Source organism: Anarrhichthys ocellatus, unplaced genomic scaffold (assembly GCF_004355925.1).
Source record: "Anarrhichthys ocellatus isolate YVR2014 unplaced genomic scaffold, GSC_Weel_1.0 scaffold1, whole genome shotgun sequence".
Classification (NCBI taxonomy): Eukaryota; Metazoa; Chordata; class Actinopteri; order Perciformes; family Anarhichadidae; genus Anarrhichthys; species Anarrhichthys ocellatus.
In genome coordinates this window covers 88,784-114,817 of record NW_022280031.1, presented here as the reverse complement: position 1 = coordinate 114,817, position 26,034 = coordinate 88,784, and the positions used below count along the sequence as shown (strand labels likewise).

At 40.3% G+C, this 26,034-nt stretch overlaps 1 protein-coding gene across 3 annotated transcripts in view; it reads left to right on the top strand.

The window, feature by feature from the left end:
• The window catches only part of slc12a5a (solute carrier family 12 member 5a), a 148,442-nt gene that overhangs the window by 107,168 nt on the left and 15,240 nt on the right, over positions 1–26,034 (top strand). For all 3 annotated transcript variants that reach the window (XM_031838602.1, XM_031838672.1, XM_031838747.1), the window contains exons 4-15: positions 6,774–6,920; positions 15,427–15,481; positions 16,674–16,804; positions 20,611–20,858; positions 21,623–21,834; positions 22,956–23,123; positions 23,232–23,330; positions 24,747–24,804; positions 24,917–25,091; positions 25,210–25,328; positions 25,637–25,735; positions 25,809–25,928. In XM_031838602.1, the coding sequence (XP_031694462.1) occupies positions 6,774–6,920; positions 15,427–15,481; positions 16,674–16,804; positions 20,611–20,858; positions 21,623–21,834; positions 22,956–23,123; positions 23,232–23,330; positions 24,747–24,804; positions 24,917–25,091; positions 25,210–25,328; positions 25,637–25,735; positions 25,809–25,928 (1,631 nt within the window). The remainder of the gene's footprint in view (positions 1–6,773; positions 6,921–15,426; positions 15,482–16,673; positions 16,805–20,610; positions 20,859–21,622; positions 21,835–22,955; positions 23,124–23,231; positions 23,331–24,746; positions 24,805–24,916; positions 25,092–25,209; positions 25,329–25,636; positions 25,736–25,808; positions 25,929–26,034) is intronic.

Below are 26,034 nucleotides of genomic sequence, written 5' to 3'. Positions count from 1 at the left end.
TGTGTGTGTGTGTGTGTGTGTGTGTGTGTGTGTGTGTGTGTGTGTGTTTGTGTGTGTGTGTGTGTGTGTGTGCGTGTGTGTGTGCGTGCGTCGCTGGTCAGGACTGCAATCCCCGTCCTCAAATGAAACACCAATTGAATGAAAATAGAAAAGCAGCGCTTTCAATAAACGTCCAGCCTTTTTCTCCCAACAGTGTCATTGATTCAATGCGTGCACAATTGTCTCATCTGTTCCAGGCTATTTGTCAATATAAAGTCATTAGAAGCATCCATTAGTTCACCAGATTTTTGTTTTGTTTCGGTGGCTGTTTACCAAACCCACAGAGGTTTTCCATCATGTTCAGGTTCTCAGACTCGGTGTAAGCCCGCTCGGTATCTATTATCTGCGTCTGTACATCTTATGTAACACCCAGGATTTCTAGCAGACACACACTGTTTTTCAAAGCCCGCCTTTTGTTGAACGAGGATTATAATTTATCACTCAGCTGCCGCAGACTCTCATGCAGCGGGCCAACGTACGAGGTCTGCTTGATTATGGTTCTCCATTGTGTGGGAGAGCAGGCGGGGAAAATGACATTTAGCAGTCTGGAGAGGGTTATTGCCTACTTTTGCTGATGTTACTGTCCTGTGGAGTGTTGTGAGACATAAACCTTTGTGTTCTAATACTGAATAGTTTTACACACCTTTTTAGGACAGATTATAAAGTCTTTCTTGCAGATATTAATGAAAAACATTAGGACAAGAATATCTCACTTAATTCTTTCACTGCACTGTAAAAGCTTTTCTGACAAACTATTCTGCCAAGATGTTATCTTTTTTGGATCCCTCAGTCTAACCTCCATGTGCCGTTTTGAGTGTACAAAGCCATACTTTTTTCTTTCTTATCTATTTCTGATAAAATCAACATTCCTGGAAGTTATTATCGTTGGCTGCGACTATCTCTGAGACATATTTGTCTCTGTTTTGATCTGTTTGAAATGAATACTGTGAAATATTTTCCCAATAAAAGAGGCTGTTTGTCATTGTAGTTTTAGAGATCCTTTTAAATTACAATCACCCACCTTGAAAGGACTTCAGAGCCGTTCAGAGTGTTGTGTCTGCTGTTGTAAATGCTCACAGGTTTTTCTCTAATAACCTACCTGTTATTACAAACTGACCTCGCACCACTTTCTGCAGCAGCAGCAGTTTTAGTCTAACAACAAAGTGCTGATGGCAGGCTTACCTTTCTGTCTGCAACACCTGACTGCTAATGTACGTTACACACCAAGTCCCAGAAGAACCTGTCGATGGAAACTCAGTCCTTTAATTACAGCTGTGATAGAGAGAGTCATGAAGAGAAAAGGAATTTAGAGGTGAAAAGATTTAGCAGTGAGTTTGGAAATGATCCATGTTTTCTGTTATTTTATCCTTAAAGTTCAAAACCCAGCAGATCTGACTGGTTTTGTTTCATTTTACAATTTAACCATAGATTAATGGAGGAAACACAGCGACACTGGACCGTTTCATCTGACCAGTAGCCTAAACAGCCTCTTCACATGGTAAATTAAGCAAAACGATGCTGCTTAATGTACTTTGCTTACATAATACTTGTGTAGTTTCAAATAGAACCCATTTCAGGTTTTTGCATTCATAAAGAAAACTTTATTAAAACCCTCGACAAGCAGGTGATGAAAAATCCTCTCCGCCTCACACTGAAGGGCACAATCACAGTGAGTCACGATCTGATTTGCATTAGCTCAGACAACACTCAAACTGTGCGAATCATTATCATATAGTGGGGGAGGCGACAGAGATGAACGAGGTTGTCTCTCCGCTGCTCCCTCCAGCACCTGTGGAGGCCTTGATGTGCATCTTTGATTAAAGCACAATGAGGCTGAAGGTTGAGAGATTCCCTGCTGCAAGGATTTAGTTGTATAAGAGGGCAAAAAAAATTGTAAGCTCCACGGAGGAGGAACTATTCACACGTGACAAATGCAAAACATATATAGCTGAATAGAACAATAGAACCTACAAAACGATAGCAACACAGAACACTTCAGTCCATGTCTTTATTGTTTTTTGCAGTAAAGCATCGTAAAAAAAAACAAGAAAATTACAGACATAAAATGGTAATACCATATTACAAAAGTAAAGTGCAACAATACCAATGGGGTTAACATAAAATTACAAGCATTCACACTTCTACAGAACATATAGGCTGTGTCCCCGTTTCTTGTTCAAGCTTCCCTGTGGAGTTTTTGACCTTTAGAAGCGCTCTGAAGGAATGTCTTTCTGTGTGAGTCCCCGTTGTGTTTGACCTTGTGCACGCATACAGAGAACATGCATACAGGGGACACTGAATGTAAACAGACAGGGCACCTTCATTACCACAGTACACTGTGCTTATAGCGCTCGACAGTTTCCACTACTCGTCATTATCAGTGGTTTCAGAATGTGGAAATAATTTCAAGAAAAATGTCTCGAATAGTTTAACGGTGCCGATCTTATTTAAATGCTAACATAAGGATTATATAAACTACAGTAGTGCATATATGTGTATGCAAAGGTGGAAAGTGGCTAAATACATATAAGTACAAGCACTATATGTTGAGTACAGTTTTGAGGTACTTCACCTGAGTATTTCCATTTTCTGCTGCTTTGTACATACTCCGGAAATATTGTTCTTTTTACTCATTACATGTATTTGCTGAATGTAGTTTCTAGTTACTTTACAAATTCAGATCATTAATACAGAATACTATCAACAAATAAAATCATATATATCACTATAGATTAAGCTGCACACATATAAAGTCATTACATATACAATCAGTGATGATATTACATTATGCTGAACGAGCCATTCTGCATGAGTACTTTTTACTTTTATAACTTAAAGTATATTTTGATGCAATACCTTTGTACTTTTACTGAAGTGAAATATGAAATGAAGGACTTTTACTTGTAACTGAGTATTTTTACACTGTGGTATTGCTACTTTTACTGAAGCAAAAGATCGGAGTACTTCTTCCACCACTGACGACATGTCACACTATGTTAATGTCACGTCACATATGAGGTGATACAACTACGTGATGAAGAATATGAGCACATAACACATATGATGTGAGATATTAGGATCTGGTCTGATCATGATAGGATATGTGATAGGATAGGATTCAACATGTTTATAAGCCATTTGCGTCTCTTCACATCCAGATCAAGGGTTTGCAGCGTGATAAGCCAGCTAATTACAGTTTTGAGTGTGAGTTCTTGCTCTGTTGTTTATCTCAAGGAAATTAGAAGTTAATTACATTTGCAAGACCTGTTTGGACTTGCTCTCTCTGCTTCTGTCTCCTGCTTTTGCTCTCTCTCTGCAAACAGTATATTATTTATGCTTGGAAGCGAGCCTCTCCAAACAAATCGCATACTGTGGAGCATCAGACACAATATTATTCATTTGATGTCAGCCACTTGTCAGGATGATTTGATTAAAAGTCTGGATTAGAAATTCACATCTGCTGTCTCTTCCCAGTGCAGGTTTTATTTGTGTGTAAATCCTTCATCTTGTTACAACAAGAAATATATTAGGGACCATCGCTGACAACCAATCAGTGTTCAATGTACTTTCCAAAGGACATCAATATTTCATGATGCATTTTGGAATTACAGCCCGACCGACACTGGACTTTGAGGTTGATGTTGACAGATGTTTTAAAAAAAATGATAATGAAATATTCGTCTTTTTTTAGGTAAGGAAAAAATGACCCCTGAAATTTAAGTTCTAACTGATAAAATACATCTATAATACAACACAACTGCACAAAACACAAAATCGTTAGCAGAGAATATTTATGTGCTGTTTTGACACTCAAATAAACATTTAAACATTTAAAACACGCTAGTATAGTAAAAAGGGAGTGATTTTGGACACAGCCATTTCTCCATAGCGCTGCAGTGGTCAAAAACTCCACAGCGTAACTTTTAATAGAGTGTATACCATAATTATTTACAATGAATGTTTGCCAAGATAACATCATTACATTTTCTTAACGTTTCTCTTGCAAAAACTGTGACAGCTTTTCCTATTATAGTGGTTATCATCATCCTCACTTCACCCACTCAGGTAGAAAAACACATACTACTTTCTTGTACTCATCTGCATTTGTAGTCATAAACTGCTGCTGTTGTTGTTACTTACACTTCTGGCTCTGTGATAGGATTGGACTGGCTGGGTCTGTTTTTGGATGTTTTGCATCAATAACAATATATGTTCTGATTTGGTAAAGGATTATTTGACTGAGGGATAGAGTTTTATAACAAACCCATTTTTCTGAAATTTATGTCTACTTTTGGGATTATATTATATTAATTTAAAGACACAACTAAAACAATCTTAACACATATTATTTAGCAGTTCATTTTGAATCTAAAAAAATAGTATTTGGAAACAGAACAAAAACAATCTAACAAACAGATTCGTTAAGCTCTCAAGTGTTTGTGGTCTAATAGAGCTTGTAATCCCTATTTTGCTGATACTGCTCATGTGAGATGAATGATTATCCCCCAGCTTCAGTTTGCTTCCAATCTGAGGAATGTGCACATATTGTGTGACAAATTCCTGCGTAACAAAAACATCTTTACTGACATAAAAAAACAGCTAATCATCCCTCCATTCATCCTGTTTGTCTGTATTTAAGTGTAGAGATGCAGCAGAAAAGGTTTGTCCATGTTATCCGCGATGTAATGATGTGACAGTTAAGGCCTGCACTCTCACTTGTTAAAATGGGTCATGGCTGGCTATCACTATAATTACCCTTCATTGGCCGGGCTGTCCTTGAGCAGGAAATGAATATTTTTCTATTATGTACAGGGTCATCCGATGTGTCCTTCAGATTTAATACATGCCATTACGTTGGTGCAGGCACACACAAACACACACACACACATACATACACGCACACACAGGACATTAATGCACAAACAAATGGCTTCATACAAACATACACACACACACATCAAGAACATCCCAAAAACCATCAGGAAAAGAAACCTCTCATTAATCAATCTGACGTGCAACAACATACATCTTCAGTCTCCATGTGTCAGTAATTGCTTTCAATGGAGCAGCCTTGAAACTGATTCTTGTGCCGTATAAGGACGTACTGTACAGAGCAGCTCTCTCTTTGTCCACTGATCCACACCAGGGACAGCACTGCAGCAAAACCAACCAGAAGAAATCCACTGCAATAAAGGAGACTGTAAAGAAATAAAATAATAATCCATCCATCCAATGAACGGATTGGTCCCCTGCTGCCTCCTGATCTCAAAGTTTTCTTTGTTTCCTGGTCTCAAAGTAATTATTGTTCTGGAAATCAACAAAGGATTTACAGAAAGCAGTGGGGAAAATCCTTAAATTGAAAAAGCGGCAACTAACATGTGAAAGCTTTGACATGCTTAAATAACTAGCAATCATTAGAGTTTAAAATGCATGTTAAGCTGCAACCGTAACATCGAAGAGTAAAAGTAAGAGTCCGGTAATATTGATTTAATGGAAATTGTGTATGCAATAAATAAAAATGAACTAATGTGAGACTAATGACTTAAGAGACTAATGTGGCAACAGCAGCTATCTCAACTCAAAGCACCATACAGACCCTTTTACAGCTGACGTCTTGATTATATCAACAAAATAAAGACTAAGGCAAACACAAATCACCTTAGAGTATAGCGCAAACGTCATACAAAATGTCATCTTGCTGTGTTGTTTAGTGCTAGAATCGATATTGCATATCTTTAAGATAAACTGTGATTCAAGGCTCTAGCGAGCTTTAATATTGGCCAAGTGTTTCAGAGTCGGAGAGAAAATGTTGCTAAGAGGCTAAACTGTTGGAGAGATTGAGAGATGGACCTCTTATGGGCTCTTCCTCTGCATAGCTAACTTGCCCGCTCTAGAGATGGACAAGCTAGCTAACTAACCAACTAGCCAGCCGCCCTCTACGGAGCTCCAGTCTGCTTTTCCCAAAGCAAAACAGACTATCAGCGGCGTAGGCTAATATAGTCTTGTTGGTTAACGTTAACAACCAGTAACACTCATCGTCCTGGTTAATGAGTGACTGTACATTTTGAGAGAAGCTCGAAGCCATTGTAAGAAAAAAACAAGCCAACAAAACTTGCTAGCCAGGGTTGACTAACGTGTTCAGAGAATTATTTGCCTTTCTATATGCTCCGCCCACAAACATATGTCACCATGTTTATGAACAGAAAAGGGGACTATTACGATTACAAATTGGGTCTTTGAAAGCAATCTGTGAAGTCCTACACGGTTAAGTCAAATATGTGTTTTGCTTTAATAACAGAATGACCATCTGCAGTGTGTTTTCTTTGCTTGTGACCTTCGGAGAGAAAAAAAAAAATAGACATGGTAACTATAGCAAATGTGCACACCGTGATTCCCAGCATGCACGGCTGGTGTGTTGACTTTCATTGATTCTTACTGACGCCCAAAGTGAAGCAGGAGTCATTCGGTGAGTCCTGCAAATCTGGTGGGTCAGGCTTTTAGCAAATACGCAAGAGACAGTTTTCACATTCACCGTCTGTAGTCTGAGATTCTAAATTTCAATTACTGGAATTTAATCTTCATCAAACTTACATAAAAAACTGTGTCACTGCAGGCCGACTGATGAGTCATGTCTGGGGATATGACCACTGATCAATCATGTTGCAAATAAAGCTTATAAATTAACCTTATTTGGCATTTTATAAACAATAACTTCTGCCCTCGTCCTCCTTCAGGCCCCCCAGCTCGGCACTCTGATGGGTGTCTACATGCCGTGCATCCAGAACATCTTCGGAGTGATCCTGTTCCTCAGGATGACCTGGTTGGTGGGAATCGGAGGTGTCGTCGGGACCTTCATCATCGTCTTCATGTGCTGTACCACGGTGAGTGTGTTGCCTGCTTTTATTTTAGCCCTCTGTTGCAGCACATAAAAGTCTCATTAACAAGTGACCTTAAACTGAAGAGCAGCATATTAGCGCAGCCGTGGCAGCAGATAGTGTACGGGTATCTAATGAGCTGTGCAGTACGAAAAGATACCAGATGTTCACTATTATAACATCAGATAATATCAATTTGTCTCTCATGGGAAATTTTGTTTACTATTTATAAAGCGGCTATCACTTTAATACTGTATCTGTGAGTGGTTTAGGCCAATGCAGCCTTTTTATATGACTTTTGCATGAATATGATGAAGTACCTTGATTTGTCAGGTATTCACTGGATTCGCCAAAAGCATCTGGTTATTTTATACGTAAATGGTTCCTCAGTTGTTTAACAGGAAAATTTGCTATTAGCACAAAGTTTACAGTACTTTTAGTTTGACCATCATCTTCCTGTCTGAAGCTGAAGCTGTCCTGCAGAGAACTGCAGGGAGGGACAAAGTCTCTGAATAATGTTGGTCTCCTCAGTAGGGAAAGTCAATTTGGGCTCTGCAAAGCCTTTGTTATATTAGTTAGACTTTATATTCACTGTTACCTTCCCACTCCCACTGAAGACCTACATCTAGAAGAATTGGCCCTGATGATGTATTCTTTTTTTTCTTTTTTAAGAAAAGTCTGAGTAATTTCTTAAACCTGGGTATTATAGTTTTCAGCCAATGCTACTGAACAGGAGTAAATGGTGCATTTGTTGCAGCCTATATCCAGCTGCTAGTGAGTATTTACAGCAGCAGAATGGTGTATGTGGGATCAACTCGCCATAGACTTGACTTCAGAGCCCGTCTTCATGGCAATGAAGGAATGCTGTTTTCTACCAGTAATTATACAAATATAGTTATACATAATGTCCCTTATCACTGCCTGACATGTGGACCAACCTGTGAGTAGCAGTGTTGCCTCTTGACACACACAATAACATACTACCGGTTAAGAGGCAAAAAATAACTATCTTTCCTCGCTAAAGTGGAAATATTGACTCTGCTTCAAACCCAGCAAATCCTTGTTAAGGCAGCAGTTTATGGGAAGAAGTTGTATCTTATTTTAGCCTCCGATCATACTGCCCATTGGGGGAGTTTAATGATGCTGGAACTGCAGTCCCATGACAGTAGCTATGAAGACTATTTTCAATTGTGTTGTACTTAACAAGGTTGCCATTGTGGTAGGCAGAAAGAAGGAAGGTGCCCCTCTTTCGTCGCTTCAGTTGTAAAGACGCCGCACATTCGATCTGTAAAAAGAACAAAATGGATTATGACACACTGTGATGTTCCCTGGTTCCCATTAATGTCAGAGGGTGTCATGTGTCAGAGTGACTTTGGTGTTGGACAGACACCCAGTCGTGGCCATGGGACGCAAATTACAAAACACAGTCCCACAGGATCGACGGCGCTGCTGTCAGTGATCTGAGTGGCTGTTCCACTCTGATTGTGTTTGACTTGTTTGATGCATTTGATTGTCAGGGAACATATAATGTGCCTCCTCACTGAATGCCCAACGTCTATTCAGGAGGAAGAAGGTGAATGCATTTCACAACATCCTATGTCAGCTATTTAATATATACTGCAACAAAACCCTTCTTAAGTTCTCGTACAATGCGGTTTAATCACACTGTGCTGTGTATCAGCTGTCAGCGCTGTGTGTCGTTCTGTTTGCGGCGTGCGATGTGGCAGGACTGTATGTTGGCATGTCTGTGTGTTTGTGCAGCCTAGATTCTCCTCTAGCACAGAGTGTATTTATAGAACAACCCCCTCAAATCCCAACCATAGCAAAGTTGCCTGCACAGACACACAGGCAATATGCTTCCCAATCATGTTTCTCTGTGACAGTGAAGAGAGGGCTTTGAAATGGCGTACTGAGGGAAAGCAGTATCTTTTTTCTTTGACTGGTTTTATTTAATTGTTTTACTCATTTGAAAACGGAACCATTTTTCAAAGAAATATGTTCATCATTTCCATGGATATTAAAAACTGTAAAATGGCTGCTAATTAGGTGCAATAACTGATTTTTGACTGTATCGTATATCATTTTTAAATCATGTTTCGTTGGTGAATGTACGAACACTAATTTTATCCCAGTGTAATTGTTGATACATCTACTTTCTAAAACAGGAAAAGATATTCCATGGAAGCCTCTTTTATACTAAACATAGCGTCAAATTGTAAAAAAAAATACTCCAAGATCAAAGCTCAGACTCAGTTTGAAATGCAGATTCTATGCGAAAACATCTCATGCTTGCTCACACACACACAGACATTTATTTACATGTCACATACTGAGGGATATTTAATCCATTAAACATACATTTGGTTCCCCTCTTCATTTTTTTCTCACCATTTCTATCCTTCACACACACACACACACACACACGCACACACACATTTTTTCTTATCAGTCACACCGAGCTCATTGCAGAGCCCCGGGGCGATAAGCCTGAGCGTGAACGGTGTGTGAGAAACCCCCACCTCTCTCCTCCTGAGCTCCTTACATAACACATAACCACCCAGCCCTCCAGGGGTTGCCAGCAACACATCGCAGGAGTGTGTGTGTGTGTGTGTCTGTGTGTACATACATGTACGCAGCCATCCCCACCTTTTGTGAAATCCACAGGACTTGAAGTGGGAAGGGATAAGGCATGATGTAAAGCTTGATGAAATACAGCCCATGTTTTATTCACATGAATGCGTGATGGGATATCAGTGACGGAGCACTTTTCATTAGATGATCAATCACAGCGACACGTATCTGCAACTGTCGAACACTTACACCGTTATTTCTCCGTCGCGCAACATTGTGACGGAACATTAACGATCATTGTGGGAGTCGTTATTATATGAAGGATGTAACAGCATTGACACATTACAAACCATTAACTATGAAATTATACACACGACCATTTTAATAGCCAGTGTATGACCGCAGACGACGTTCTCTAAGCTGATACATTCAAACATAGCGCTGCATGTGTGTATTTATTGCCCAGATAATGAATGCAGGCTTGTCACCAAGATAAAATGAGGTTTAATATTCTAGATGGAGAGTCATCTGTTGTTTGGCCTTCCTCATTACTTCCAGGTCTTGAATCCAAATGCTGCGAGGGGAAGGGTGGTCTGCCCTCTGTCGTGACTCATTTAAATGCTAAGGATGCTTTTCTTCCTTCATCCCTTTCATTTTTCACTCTCATCTCAATTTCTCTAACCCTTTTTTTTATTTTACTGTCTCATTATTTCCTCTCCTCCTCCCCCCCCCTGTCTGCTTCCTCTGCCTCTCTTTTCACCTACCTTCCAATTTTTGTGCTGCTTCGCCACCTCTCTCCTTCGCCTCGCTCAAGCAGCTGCATCTCGTCCTCTTGTGCTCTGTCTCCTTCCCCCCGATGTCAGTCTGAAAGTAAAAAAAACACCTTCTTCTCCTTCACCTGACACTTTTGCCTTCTGCAGTATACCATCCACAGGGACTTCAAGTGATGAACAGCACACTGGAAATAGACGTCTACTGTACATTTGTATGTGAATTGATGAAGTTGTACTTGACAAAACTTCTGCATTTGTATAATGAAGCATGCTAATGAAGCACGCTCTGAGGGCAGTGTGGAAACTCCATTCCTGTCAAAACTAATTTCTGCTGAAGTCCGAGGTCGACTAAAGGCCAAATCAGAGTTTGACTGTAGCTCTGGGAAGAAACAGACTTTAAGTGTCCTTTGCTGTCAGTGTCACGGCTATATCAGCAGACTTTTCTTAAAAATTTAAATTAGTTCCTTCGCCAAATGCATTCCTCAGGCTCAGACGTAATCATGGCGGCTTAGCAATTATTCTAGCTTCACCAGCATTCACACTGCCTTGGAAGGAAATCGTCCTTTTTAACAGATATGTAACCTCATATGAACAAGACAGAGCATAATCTGACGCCGTCTACGGGCACGCTTGGAGGCCAGAGGGCGTGTGGATGCATGGTGACTTTGGAGGTACAGTCGCTCTAGGCTTCATAGAGAAAGATGGTTTTAGTAAACCAGACCAGTACGGCGTATACTCTATTAAAGAAACTCTCTAACGTCAGAGTTTTAGGCCCTGCACAGCCTGAGAGTGGGACGATAAAACGGGCTCTGGGTTAGTGGGAAAAAGGATGCAGCACAACCTGCCTACTACAACAGAACACTGCTGCCTCCAGAGCAGTCCACCAATCAGGTGCTGATTCACACATGAGGTCATCAGGTAAAGTAGTTGGGCTCTTTGGCCATCAATCATGTGACCAGGTGAAATATATAAGACAAAAAGAGGAAAAATGTTAGTTTTGAATTTGAGATAGTTAATCTACATGTCAAGTTCTTTTACACTTCAGATCAGATTCATTTTCCTGTGTGAGCGTCTGAGATCAGTGCAAACGGTGCGGGACCGTTAGAGTGATGCTCAGTGTTTGTGACAGCAGCTGATTGATATCATTTGTTAATAACCCTGTGTGCAGTGACGCCCAGAGGAGTTGTGTGATATAAAAGTAGGACACTTTTAAAAGTAAAAGGAAGCTGACCAAATAGGATTTCATAAAAAAAAGAAGAAAAAAAATCATCTGCTATCTGCATCAAGAAGATGACAGACCATCAAGAATTAACCAGCGGGTAGAAGTGAAATAACCGATCTCTGCAGAGACTAAATGCTTGATCGAGTTCCTGTATCCTGTCTGTAGCTTGTTATGTCTGGACCATATTAATGTCCTGCGGACTGTTAACATTTGCAAACAAAATCCCGCACACTCTCTGACTTGAAAAACTATTTGTGACGTTTTTTTGCGAGACCTTCATCAGGCAGCTGATTTTTAACAATGAATAGCTATCTTAAATAAGGAGCGCATCCTCACATTTCAGACCTCATGTTCAATAGGAAGGCATGAATGCCAAACACCAATCTACTCTACGGTGGGAACCAATTTCATATATCGAGCTACACAAATGTTCCCCAAAATACTTACATTGTATGAGTAGATTCCTATACATCGAATGCTTAAAGGTAATAACTGGTGTCACTAGCATACTTTACCAGCTGTAGCTATCTAGCTAGGTAATTATCGTTAGCTACATGATCATTGGTTGACTCGTTTTCAAATGAGAAGCCTGTGAAAAGACCTTCAATGTGCACTCGATGGCTTCATAAATGATACTGTGCTATAAGACTGAAGCGTGTCCCGGGTGAAAAGTCTGCATCCTCACCAGCTGATGCTCATTGCAGAAGACATTGAAAGCAGGTTGGAGATGATGAGTCCTATACACCCAGCAGGGTATGATGAGGAAAAATGTAAAAATCACATAACCTTCTTTGAACATTTACTTTAGCGACCACACAAAATAATATAGTTAGTTAATGATGTAGTTTAGAGGAAATAGGACGTTAGCCGTACGACTGTAACATAGACTGTTTATGGTAGTAAACAAGTTAGTAGGACATGCTAATGCTTCCAGTTAGAGGAAGGAAACACACTTTTGATTGATTTTTTTGATTTTTGAAAAGGTAAAAAAAATGTAACTGCCCTCCACACTCGATCAGGGATCAGGTCAGGGATTTTAATTATTACCATTTTACAGACAAAATAAGGCTTTTCTGAAAAAGAATGTTTGACTCCTTTCTAATCGTATTGGCTTTTACCCTTACATGTTTGACTGTACTAGTCCGTCTAAGTCATATCATTCTGTTGGTGGCTGTCCTGTCCAGTTGTGCGGTGATTCAGAGACTCAGTATGCGACAGACTACCTCTGCGTGGCTGCTGCCCACATCAGATAAAACACTTAAACAATTACTGTCTTATCTGCTGTGGTGTGAGAAGAGCCGGTGGCCTCATTACGACTAGATTAGAGAGAGAAACAGAGCCCAGTCCCACTCATTCTTCACTCCTGATCCTTCAGTCCACCGGGCCCTCAGGTGACACTAACCACATTACAGTCTTCACAGAGACGGACGTAATGATAGTATAACATAACCGGCTGGGACTCGCCAGGCCTTTCTTCCATTATAAGTCTCACTCTTTATTGCTGGTCCAAGTTACCAATGTTGTGTCTTCATCTTCAGGGACTGCAGGGCAGGAAAACTACAATGACTTCTGAGTGACAATGAATGAAAACAATACTATTCAATGTTGTTTTTTATACTTTGTAATCACATTTATGGGTGAAGCTTTTTCCGAAAGTAAAGCACTTCGCAAAGAGGATATCAAAAGTAAAACCCATTACAACATTGAATTCATACTGGAGTCATATTATTATTATTGTTTTTTTATTTATTTTTTTTAATATATACTGATATTGATATTTCAGAGTTTAAAAAACTAAAACAATTTGTCAGACAATATGGTTTTATATCAACATTTTGGGGTATTAAAGAATTGCAATTAACATCTATACTGGCATGTGTCTTTTAAAGTTATAAATTGACTAAATGTCAATTTTAACCTTACCTTTACTGGAAACAAAATCTGTCTAAAACAACTTTAAACAACATTCATAACAAAAATGTATTAAAGTTGAGCTAAAAAATGAGCCCCAAATAAATGGAAATGCAGTTCTTTACCACTAAACAAGCCCACATTCAGCTATAGCTGCGACCGCAGGCATGCATGCATTGACACAGAAGCAGTTTTGCCCCTTTGTGTTATAGTCCTCTCGCTGCCACACAGCCTTTTTTCATCAATGAACACAAACACATTTTTTTAAATGTTTTATTATATATCTGGAGGGGATCTTTAACTATAATAAACATTCAAACTCAGACTTATTTCTGCTGCGATTGCTCGTTACTTATCAGCTGACGCATATACCGATAACCTGTGATTAGCTCAAATCATTTGATGCATCTGTCGGGCTCTGATTCATAATCCGTAAGATCAAAAGTAGTTTGGTCAATTTTTCCCGATTGTGCAGTCAGTTTCTGTAGATAACGGAGTAGATGGCTGTCATTGTTGACATTTGGATTACCCAGTTTGTTTTCTGTACCACTGATGTGCTGCTGTAACATATGTTACAAAGAGGTAAAGACCCATCTCATACTGAATATGTACGTCAACAGTTTTTTGCAAATGTGAAAGCTTTCACAAAGTGGGTCAGAGCTGAAGCAGTAACAGCTGTATGAAGATAGGTTGGACTGTAAAAGGGCATATTTTGAAACATTGAAACTATGACTAAAACAAAAAATGCAACAGCAATAAAAATGGAAAAGTATTACAGCAGTGGAGAGATGGCACTGATTTAAGCAGCCTGCCCTCATGTCTCCTCATGCTTCTCTTTATGTCTCCGTCGCTCTCTTTCATGTGCAGAAAATGTAAAAAGACACTCAGAAATTCAACAATAGCATTTGAAAAAAGAATGATGAAATCTTAACGCTGTCTTTGTTCTGTCACACACACACACACACACACACACACTACCCTCTCTCTTTCTCACTTTGTCATTTGTTATTTTTCTGGCCCATTCTTCCACTCGCTGCCAGCATTTCTCTCTCTCTCTCTCTCTCTCTCTCTCTCTCTCCCTTCCTCTGCAGAACTCCATCCGAGCATGCCCTTACATTTCTGCCGGTGTTTTTCTCTCAGCACCAGAGTTACATTAGAGTTGTCATTGGCTGTCTGAATGCTCTGACAGTTGTTGACAGGCCTGGTGGCATTATTGTTTATCTAATCAACAACCGGTCAGCTTCTGCATTGCCGTAAATTGGTGTTGTCCTTACGTAATCTCACAGGTTATGTTGCTGTTATATACCACAGGCCTGACGCTGATATCATGGGCATCACTGGGAGGAAATGAAAGTATGATTTCACTTCTGAAAGTTGTTGTCTGACAGAAAAGCGGAAGTGATTTATACTAAATGAGGGATGACATAAAATTGAAACAGTGTAACTCGGCCCATTGACTGAAATATCTCAACAACTATTGGGTAGATTGTTGTTGATCTTGACTTTTCCTTCCTTTAGCACTTATATGACAGATGAATCAGATATTTTACCTCATTTAATAACTTCAACTGCATTTTAGTTGTGAATTCATTTGAGAACATTTGGGGGATTTTTATAAACCAGCTCCATTAGTCTGTTTTGATGCTTTTTTTTATGCACTCTAGCATTAAGAGTACAAAAACTCCCAATGAATTAATTTTGTTAATAATTTAAAAAGGGTCGGCGGGCCGTCTGGCACCTTCTGTGGCTCGTCAGTTGAGTATCATTGCTGTTGACCCGAAGTTTTGTTGAGATATATTGATCATGAACTTTGTTACAACTACAGATGAAAACCAATTATTTGTCATTCAGTACAATTGGGTTTAATTAACAGTTTATTAAAGAAAACAACAAATTCTACTTTTTAAGTAGAATTTGTAGAGTAGAGGATGAGAAACTCAGGAATCAGCTCTTCACAGAATAGGCAGAATTTGCTGAATATGATGTAATGTTCTTCTTTCTGCTCCTCTGTCGTTCCCCCTCCCTCTCTGTGCAGACCATGCTGACTGCCATCTCGATGAGTGCCATCGCTACCAATGGAGTAGTGCCAGGTGGGTGAGCAGACGCTGGCACCACACAGTCATCCCTGTTTGAGTCTGTCCGCTTCTAAAATCTTCTTTTTCACTGATTGCTTTTGGCGCATTACGCCCAGCGCAGCTTGATATCCCCAAAAACATTGAAAGCTTTAGTCTGGAGTCTTTAACTTGTCGCCACACAATGTAATTTACACAAAATACAACGTCAGCCAAATGCTTGAAACATAAAACTGAAGGTATGTATTTGTATCTGTATGCAGACACATTATGCAGTATAACTATATTTTATAATGTGAGTTTACACAGTAATGATGGCCTGCGTCTTACCAGTCGGAGTGCATACAGCAGGGGTCAGCAAATTACAGGCTTGTGGAAATGTGTGGAACTGTACACCAATTATAACTGTGTCTGTTATAACTGGTACCAGCCTTTATGCTGCTGCAAAGTGCTGATTAAGCTCTATTTATTTATGCTTGGTTACTTTATTTGCACACTGTTAGGAAATAGAAGCACTGTGGTAAAAACACGATGACAGAAATGGCAGAACCAAAATGACGGCTATTTGAGAGCACAGCTTTACAATTACATAAAAACTAAGTCTTTAAAAATATGATCAATTCCTGGTGTGACAATCAATTAATAACTTTTTAAATAAAAATTGCAAACATTAACCTGTTATAGTTCCACAAACTTGGCAATTTCCTACTTTTCTTTATTATAAATTGAATACTTTGGGTTGAATACATGGCTGGGAGACACCGACCCCACGCTGCTGGAGGCGAAGCCCGTATTACTGGTCCCCCCGGAGGGAAGGGAGGCACAAGAGAATTAGAACCAGTACTGAGCGGAGCAGACTGTCGGACCCTGCCGAAGTGAAATTAGAGGTTTTCCTCAGGGACTCTGGTGCTCGGATTCACGACCACTTTTGTTCACAGGGACTGACAAAATCAACACAAAATTAAAGTCCCTTGTAGTAGCTTTAAACAGTGATTTCTTGACTTTGTATGACAAAATGTAACAAATCCATACATAGATGGAAATGTTGTGAATTGTTATTTATTGAAATAGTGGCATCCGATAATAGATCCAGATATTTGAGTCAGAATCGAACAGATATCCAATATCAGTATCGGTGCATCTCTATTCATTGCATTTCATTTATTTACATACAAACATTTTCTGTTAACACTGTTGTGTGTGTGTGCAGCTGGAGGTGCCTACTACATGATATCCCGTTCGCTGGGCCCTGAGTTTGGGGGAGCAGTGGGGATCTGTTTCTATCTGGGGACCACCTACGCTGGAGCCATGTACATCCTGGGGGCCATTGAGCTCCTTTTGGTGAGAAATATCCTCTCTCTTTTTCTGTTACAGTCCTCACCTGCTTTATCTTTACATTTTTAAGGATTACATTTTTTGTGCCAGTCACAATATTTGCAGCGTGAGCCCACCAGTGGACTCAGTGGTTTTGTGGCGAGAGGTGAGTGACAACAGTTGAGATGTCACTTGGAAGAGTGTGTCTAAAAAGTACTTTCTTAACAACTATTCAAATAAGGCATTGTAGATAAGATCCTAAAAGCGGTCTCTAACTCTAACTCCCTCTGGAGCTCAAACTCTTGCTCTTCCTTTTTAATTGAAGACGAGCCAGGCACACCTTTAACCGAGCATCAAACATAGAACCAGGAGTTGACTCCTCAGAAAAGGGATCAAACTGGGGCAAAGTGTGCGGCTTCGCTTCCGCCCTACCGCTCTGCACAGCCGGTGTGAAACTAACCGGCTGCTGCTTGGTCGCCTTCCACCCTGGAGGATCAGAGCTCCCGTCACCCGGAGATACCGCTGCCACTGCCGCGGCCTCTAAACCAGTAGACTCTACCGGACACCCTTACTACACAAACTATTAAGAATAACTGCTTTGAGTTCCCCTTTTGAAAGTGAACTCGAAACAGGAATATAATACATCGCCATCTCCCACAAATCACGAACTGAGTGAGAGAAGGATTAGCCACAAACTCCTCCATATCAAAAGCTGCCATACTAACCCGGTTTAAACAAACACAAAGCAGAACTAGCTCAACGCTAGCAACAAGATATAGATTTCAAGTTCCATGCTCTTTATTATCAAATGCACAACAGTTACAGTTGGCAATGATAATCTTGGATCTCTGTCTTTTTTCAACAATGCTCAGTAAATATGTTTAAAAAAAGAAGAAAATCTAAAAGGAAAGTAAAAGCTGAATCTAAGACATAAAATAGTGCAAGTTGAAATTTAGGGCTAAAGTATAAACAATCAAATATAAATCCAAGTCATATGAATGTTTGTCAGAGAGTAATGCAAACCTCAGATTTATTCTGGGAACAGCTGCCATGTTTTCTCAGACCAGAAATTTGAAGCAAAGACCACTGACGGCCCAGTAAGTGGGTTCATGTCGACGTGAGAGAAGGAGAACACTCTTTTGTGCAACCTACTTGAAACGACATCCATTTCAATTCAATTCGTGCAGTGTTGCCAGACCGCAATGAGTGAAAGGGAAAATAATGGGATCACTTTGCGAGGTTAGTGGGGGATGACCACTCAAAGCACAGCTTTTCCTTCCCAGCAGTAAACTCTGCAACATCATACTTTTGACAATTTTGTCATAGTGATAACACTCACAAAAGCTAGCGCTAGAGAGAGGAAGGTGATATGATTGAGCACCGAGTTCAGAATTGCCATGATTGAATATAAACCCTTAGATTCAATTATGTTGGTGATACATGAAAGATTTGGTTCCATGTTGCTCCGGCCCAAAACGTGTGCCAATATTGGAAATGGTTCAATTATATGAGGCAAGGAGCCAAAACACAAGCAGCAGCAAAGAGGCATTCAGGAAACCAACCACTGATGTCTACTGAGAATATGGGAACACTTTCTTTCTCTTTTCTAAAAAAGGTATCATTGATATTAAAATGTCTTAGACTAATCAGACTGAAAGACCATTTTTGTTTTCCGTTCTACTATTCAATCTGACACTGTGTTCATGTTAGCCGGTGTCTGACTGACATGTCATTCTCATTGATCTCGTGTTGCAGTCGGCATAGCAGTCGTAGCAGAAGCAGTTTCTCGGAGCAATTAGGTTAAATGAATAGTTTGACATACACTTTCTTGCCAAGTTAGATGTGAAGATTAAGACCAATCTCATGTCCGTGCGTTCAGTATGAAGCAACAGCCAGCCGCCAGTTAGTAGCTTCAAAAATTCAGACATGGGTTAAACAATCAACATATTACGTGGTAATTAATGAGCTTTAGACAGAGCTAAGCTATCTGTTTCTTCCTGTTTCCAGTCTTTATGCTAAGCTAAGCTAACCAGCATGACTTGACTAAAAGTAGTACTTACCAAAATGGCGAGCTTTTCCTTTAACTATTGTCATGACAATCATAGAAATATATGTTTAAGATATGTACAACTTAAACACTTTGACCAAAAATGTTCCAATTTTTTTTGACATATATTTAAAAAAAAAGACAGGATTAGAACTTCGAAAATGTATTTTTTTGCTTCACTGTGTATTTAAAAGGTTTTTAATCAAAGTCTAAATGAGTAGAATATAATCCAGGAAGAATGTTTGATGTCACTGTATCCCTGTCAGCAGAATGCAGTGCAGCTTGATTGCTGTGGACTGGTGACACGTCAGTGCATTAAAAGTAAAAAATAATGGAGAATTGGCAAATGTGGAAAAAAAAGTCTTGTGCTCCCAATAAAAATGACACCTAGCAGTGCATCACACATGCCTTTGAAAAACACAGCTCTCCTTCAGTTTATTTTCCTCCTCAAAGTGCTTTGAAGCTATTTTTTTCTCAAGCTGAGTGTTCTTTAAACGTGAATTCTCATCAGTTGACGAAATGCAGGGATCTTTCATCTCGATCTTCATTCCTCCTCCTCCTCCTCCTCCTCCTCCTCCTCCTCTGCCTTTTATTCTACACTCCTTCCACTGCAGTCCCCCTCTGTTGGGTAATTATGCAAATACTGCATTAGTGAGCGATCAAGACACTGGCAATTCCTTGAAACAGCTCTCATCACTTTGGTCCACTGTTATCAACCTACCGGAGTGTGTTTTTTATTTTTGTATTCTTCCATTATTCTCCTTCTGGTTGCCTCTAATGGATATGCAGAGTTTGATCATGCCCGGAGGTTAATTCTGTCTTCTGGGTCAAAGCTGGCTTAGTTTCCATTGTAAAATAACAATCCCTGCAGAATTGTACGGAGCGGATCTGGAGAGGGCTGATTTGAATACGTTTCATCCTTCCACCCAAGCCAAGAACACAAACTGATGCTGCTATTTTAGGAAGCACGAACAGTTCACAGCGAAGCAGGAGATTTGTTTGCCTAGTGATAATGCTGCTCTTAGCACCAGATCACTTTCTTCAGCCAAATGGCCAAAATGAACCACGACTCCCTGCCTGTACTTCTCAATTTGATTTCCTCTTTATGGTGATTCAACTGTTTTGGGTGGAAACCAAATGATCACTTGAAAAAAAATTCCCATGGTTATGTAAGCGCTTCGGCATGAATCATCTAAAGCTGATGACAGATACTGACGGGCTGATTAGGGGTTTACCATTTTTATATATGATGGTACTATTCTTGGATTGACCCGTAGTAAAAGTGTAATAAAGGCCGTTCATTTTGAATATTAATACCACGCTTGAGTTCTTTAATTAAGCTAAATTAAAATAGCAGAGCAGTTTTAGGCTTCAAGCTCCAGTCAAGGACTGTTAATGTGAGCGTCACATGTTTTCACACTTCACAGAGCTGTCCTCCTCACTCACCTCAAGCCTTTCTCACCTCTCTTTTATTATGTTTCGGCTATCCTTTCTTTCTTTTCTTTTTTTTTTACCGAGGGTGAAATTTATTAAATTCAGCAGTAAACAGTGAACTAGAGGAGCAGGCTTGTGACCTGATATCTGCGAGTTTAAATCCCCAGACAGGCTGGTAGAAAAGTGAGGAGGGAAAGTGGATGAGTAACACTCCCTGAACATCTACCACCATGATGCCCTTGAGCAACAATGAGATTGTATGGAAGTTTTATGAGAAAATTTGCCGGTGTTATATCCCTGGATATACGTATATACAGGGGGAAAACAATAATAACACAACCTTCTGCTTCAGATCTACATAGTGCCCCAGGCAGCAATCTTTCCCCTAGAGGGCCTGGAGGGCGCCGAGGCAGAGGCCGCCCTGCTGAACAACATGCGCGTGTACGGGACCATCCTGTTGACCTCCATGGCCACGGTGGTGTTTGTCGGCGTGAAGTACGTCAACAAGCTGGCCCTGGTGTTTCTGGCCTGCGTCATTCTCTCCATCCTGGCCGTCTACGCCGGCGTCATCAAGACCGGCATCGATGCTCCGGATTTCCCGTAAGCTGTGACGACCAAGACGGTCCAAAAGAATACAAGCTTAGCCTTCAAAACATAACCATGACCCCCCATCCAGGCGGAGAAACACACCTGATGTATAAACACAAGCACACAACACGCGCTAGGTGTGTAGCAACATGTCACTACATTGACTGGATGCTACATAGCCATCTGAGTTGATTTGAAAGCTCTTAAATGAACAAAGTATTTGTTTTGTTTTCATTGAAATACTCCACTTGCTTTGACACGTTTCTGTTCCTTCAGCTTTATTTCCCCCGTGTGCCAATAACACTACAGTTCGTACTGACCAGCTCCAAGACATTTAGACTTGTAGGTTAAGTTGGAGCTAAATCTGCTACACACTGAAGTATAGTTGTTAAGATGCTGATGAATCAACAGTTACATGTAACCTAGACGTCTACTATTCAACACACTTTAACACATTTTAGCTCGGACGTGTGGACGTCAAAAATCACGAAATCAGTGCTTCCTGGTGAGAATAGTGTTGTTAGCGTTGTCTTTGAAATTTCAAACAAATGAGATTCTTTGACTTTCAAATGTGGCATTTTGTAATTAAATGTGTTATTATTGTTATCATTATTCTGATGTTATAAATATTCAAATTCTTATAATAATGATTATTGTTTTTATAAAATGTTTCTATTATAATTATTGCTTATGTTGTTATTTGTATTAATGCTTTATGTTATTATTTGTATTATGCAAGACGTCAAAAACTAATTTTGTGCTTTTCCTCTCTCCAGTGTGTGTCTCTTGGGCAACCGCACGTTGGTTTCGAAGAACTTCGATGTGTGTGCCAAGACCGTTGAGACAGCTAACGGGACCGTCACCACCCAGCTGTGGCGCATGTTCTGTGACTCACCTTTACTCAATGCTACCTGCGACAGGTACTTCACATCCAACAATGTGACCAAGATACAGGGCATCCCAGGGATCACCAGTGGAATCCTGGCAGGTTGGTTTATCGGTTAAGGATCTGCATGTCCACACAAACACAAAAAGGAAAAGGGTTTTGTTAAACTGAAATATTGTGGAACAGATGTCTTAAAGCAGGTTAAAGCTGTGAGCTTTGTATTTCTGAGTGATTTTCTGTTGTACAAACATCTGTAGTCAAATAGGAAAAACAATAAGGGGCATTAAGCATAAATAAGGAATAATTAAATCATTAAGGAAGGCTGTCACTGATAAATAACAGATTCACTGAACTTGCTAAATTGGATTAGAATAGATTTTTTTGAAGTCTGTGATATAGAAATAAATATCAGAGTCTGAAAGTCTTTCCTGGAAATGTGGAAAATGATGAAGTAAGGGACCCTGACTGCAGCAGCGCTTACATTTGTCAGCCGTGGGCTACCAGAAACCCGAGGCTATGGAAAGCCCAGAGCTAGCTTAACCTCGTTTCTCTCTCTCTCTTCGTTATGACAGGGCTAACAGTAAGCCCCGTGTTAAGGATCCACGTTTAAAAAAATCAAAGCCTTGTTAATATGTCTATAAAAATAATTCACCCTCTATGAATGTTTTAACAAAAACCCTTTAATGGCAGTTAGTCAGAGACTTCTACAACCAAATGGCTTCACCTGTCACCTATTAAAGGGGGTGAATACTTTGTTTTTATTTGTAATTGTTGGTATGTAATGTGTTTTTCCATAAATATATTTTTTCTGTTGATTAGTGTAAAAAAGTCACATTAAACCCTCTTTGATTCAGTGCTTTTTATAGGCACTGTATGTTTAGAAGACGCTGCTTTATGACAGCAATGTAATCAACCAAACGGTGGTTTATACTAGTGATCTGATTACCGTGTATTTGTTTTTGGGGCTAGCTCTTAAAAGTCACAGTTGGAGCACCACAGCAGGTTTAGGTGGGAGACGACCATACTTCGACTTGAATATGCTTAAAATCCCTACGAAATAACTCCTGGAATGCATTTTGTTTGTGTTTATTGTAAAACAAATACAGAGCATCAAAGTAACTATGTAAAAGTAGAAATCACTGTTAACTGCATAGCTCAAGTAATTCAGGTGTTCTTAGATTCTCTCCACTCAATTCTTCTCCACGTCCCTTTCGCCCGTCCAGAGAACATGTTTCCGATCTACTATGAAAAAGGGGATCTGATTGCCAGAAATAACATGGACTCAGTGGAGGACCCGGACGACCCTCTGACCAACGCAAACCGCTACGTGTTGGCCGACATCGCCAGCTTCTTTACGTTGCTGGTCGGCATCTACTTCCCTTCTGTGACAGGTGAAGATCTGGATTATTGATATTCTGCTTCTGCCAACTCGCCCTGTGTTTGTATGTGTGTGAATCTCCTTGATCTTGTTAATGTTTGCTTCTCGACTATGCGTTCAGGGATCATGGCTGGCTCCAACCGCTCTGGAGACCTGAAGGATGCCCAGAAGTCCATCCCCATTGGAACCATTGCAGCCATCACCACCACCTCCTTTGTCTGTATCCTCCCACTACTGCCCCCTACAGGATAGCCAGGGTCGCTGCACAGACCAATTTCAAAAATATTTTAGTTTTCCATACAATTCTGATATTTAAAATGATGCCATATATCAAATATTGTATCCCAGAGAAGACATTACAAGGCAAATATACTTTACAGGATTGTTAATGTTACACAAATCCTAATTATGACCTTGTTTAGATTATATTCAACTTTATTGTCATTGCACAGTGTATAAATACTGAGACACTGAAATGCAGTTTAGCATCTAAGTGCAAAAATAAGTAAAGTGTGGAGTTATGTACAGAATATGTACAAAATACAGAATAAATAGAATGTGGAATAAACAGTAAGAGGTATAAATACACTATATATATACAGTATGGGCAATATGAAACTTGCCGCAGTTACAGTAGGAATACTAGACATCTAAAGTACTTGAAGAATTCCAGCCAGATATCCACTCATATAGTATTTTAAGCTCAGCGATGATACGTCACACACCACTGGTCCGATGTTGACGGGACTTGAAGCGACGACGCACCGTGGTCGCTTTGCTCCGCTGGAACAAAAACACACTGATTAGCGTGCAGGGAGCGCCATAATTAAAGGTCAACATTTTGATTTGTGAAAGGTCATTACTGCGACAATACCAGTCTGATTTTGATTGGGGCCATTGCATCGTTTTTCTGAAGTATGCCTGTATCGTTCATGGGAGATGACGTTGACTCTCTTTTTCTTAATTCATGGTGGCATTGCTACTGAGTCAGTCCAATATCAGCTAGTTTGTTTTTCACTCAAATGACATCACATTACATTACAGTCATTTAGCAGACGCTTTTATCCAAAGCGACTTACAATTCAGATTCTATCAAATACATCTGAGTTCTCCAACATGTTTTATTTAATATAAAATGTCTTCTGCTGTAAAATGATGAAGCAGAAGTAAAAGATGCACAACAATGTAACACTAAAGATTCTTGAGCATAAAAAAGAGGCGCGTGACACATCATTTGGCTGTACTTCAACAAACAGGCCTCTAACTCTGAAGCAGCCATCTTGATTGTCTTCGATGTATCTCGGAGTAATCAGCTTGGAGTCCAAACAAATTTGATTAGGACGTCTAATCGCATCAGTGGGCTGCCCATGCAATCACAAGTTAATAAAGCAGAAGGATATTAGTTACATTGGCATTGATCTCTGAGATATTATCCTAAACAAAATCGATTGATTGTCTTTTCTCAGCAAACACAGTTTATTGGTTTATCAGATTATTCAGTGCATCTTCAAAGGGAAAGGTTGATGATGTCTTTATTAATTAAGTCCCGTCCGTCACTAAACAGGTCTCATCTAAAGAGCATTAATGACACCCTGTCTGTGAAATACTTTTACTTTCCTGATGCATAACTGCTTAGACATGTCCAGTGTGATTCTGTTTGGTGCCTGCATCGAGGGTGTGGTCCTCAGGGACAAGTAAGTCAATCCTTTGTCAGCTGAGACAAACAAACCCTGTAAACAACTGATGATTCTTTCCATACTATGCTTGCTATTAATAGTGCAAACAACCTTTCCCCATCTCCTTAAGGTTCGGAGAGGGAGTCCACGGGAATTTGGTGATTGGCACGTTGGCTTGGCCGTCACCATGGGTGATTGTGATTGGCTCCTTCTTCTCCACCTGCGGGGCGGGGCTGCAGAGTCTGACAGGAGCACCTCGTCTCATGCAAGCCATCGCCAAGGACGGCATCGTGCCCGCCCTCCGGGTCAGTCTGTCTACGTATTTACAACGTCATAATTTTCCTTGCCTTTTCCAATGATTTTACATACTGGGACAAACAGCACACCTAGCAGACAGTTAATGTATCTGTGTTGTCTCCACAGATCTTCGGCCATGCAAAGGCCAACGGAGAACCCACATGGTCCCTCCTGCTGACAGCTTGTATCTGCGAGAGCGGCATCCTCATTGCTTCCCTGGATGCGGTAGCTCCCATCCTCTCCATGTGAGCTCTGAACTCTCTAATTAACTGCCGTTTCTGAAGAACCAACAGTGGGAGACTTCAGAGCAGGAAGTCCGCCGCTATTCCTTAAACGATGCAAATGCCAAATTTTATGGGCTCAAGATTTAGCTCATCACACAAAGGGCAAAATGCTTTTCTGCTCTGCTAATACATATAAATACCAGCGAATGTGACGGATATTAAGACAACACACTTCTTGGACTGCAATCAGGGTGAAATCACTCGATTATGTCAAAGGACATAAGAAGGGCTTTGTTTTTAAACTGAGTGTCTGTGTGTGTGTCCTGCAGGTTTTTCCTGATGTGCTACATGTTTGTGAACTTGGCCTGTGCTCTGCAGACGCTACTGAGAACTCCAAACTGGAGACCCCGCTTCAAGTTCTACCACTGGTCCGTTGTATATTAAGTTAATTCTACATGTGTCTCTCTGGGCCTCTACCTCACTCTCTGTGTCTCTCCACAGGGCTCTGTCCTTCCTGGGGATGAGCTTGTGTCTCACTCTCATGTTCATCTGCTCCTGGTACTACGCCATCGTCGCCATGGTTATTGCTGGCTCTATCTACAAGTATATCGAGTTCGCAGGGTGAGTGGAGCGCAACCCCAGGAGAGATTGGATTCGCTGGCTGCCTTTGGGTTTAGCTGGTGTGTGTGTGTGTGTGTGTGTGTGTGTGTGTGTGTGTGTGTGTGTG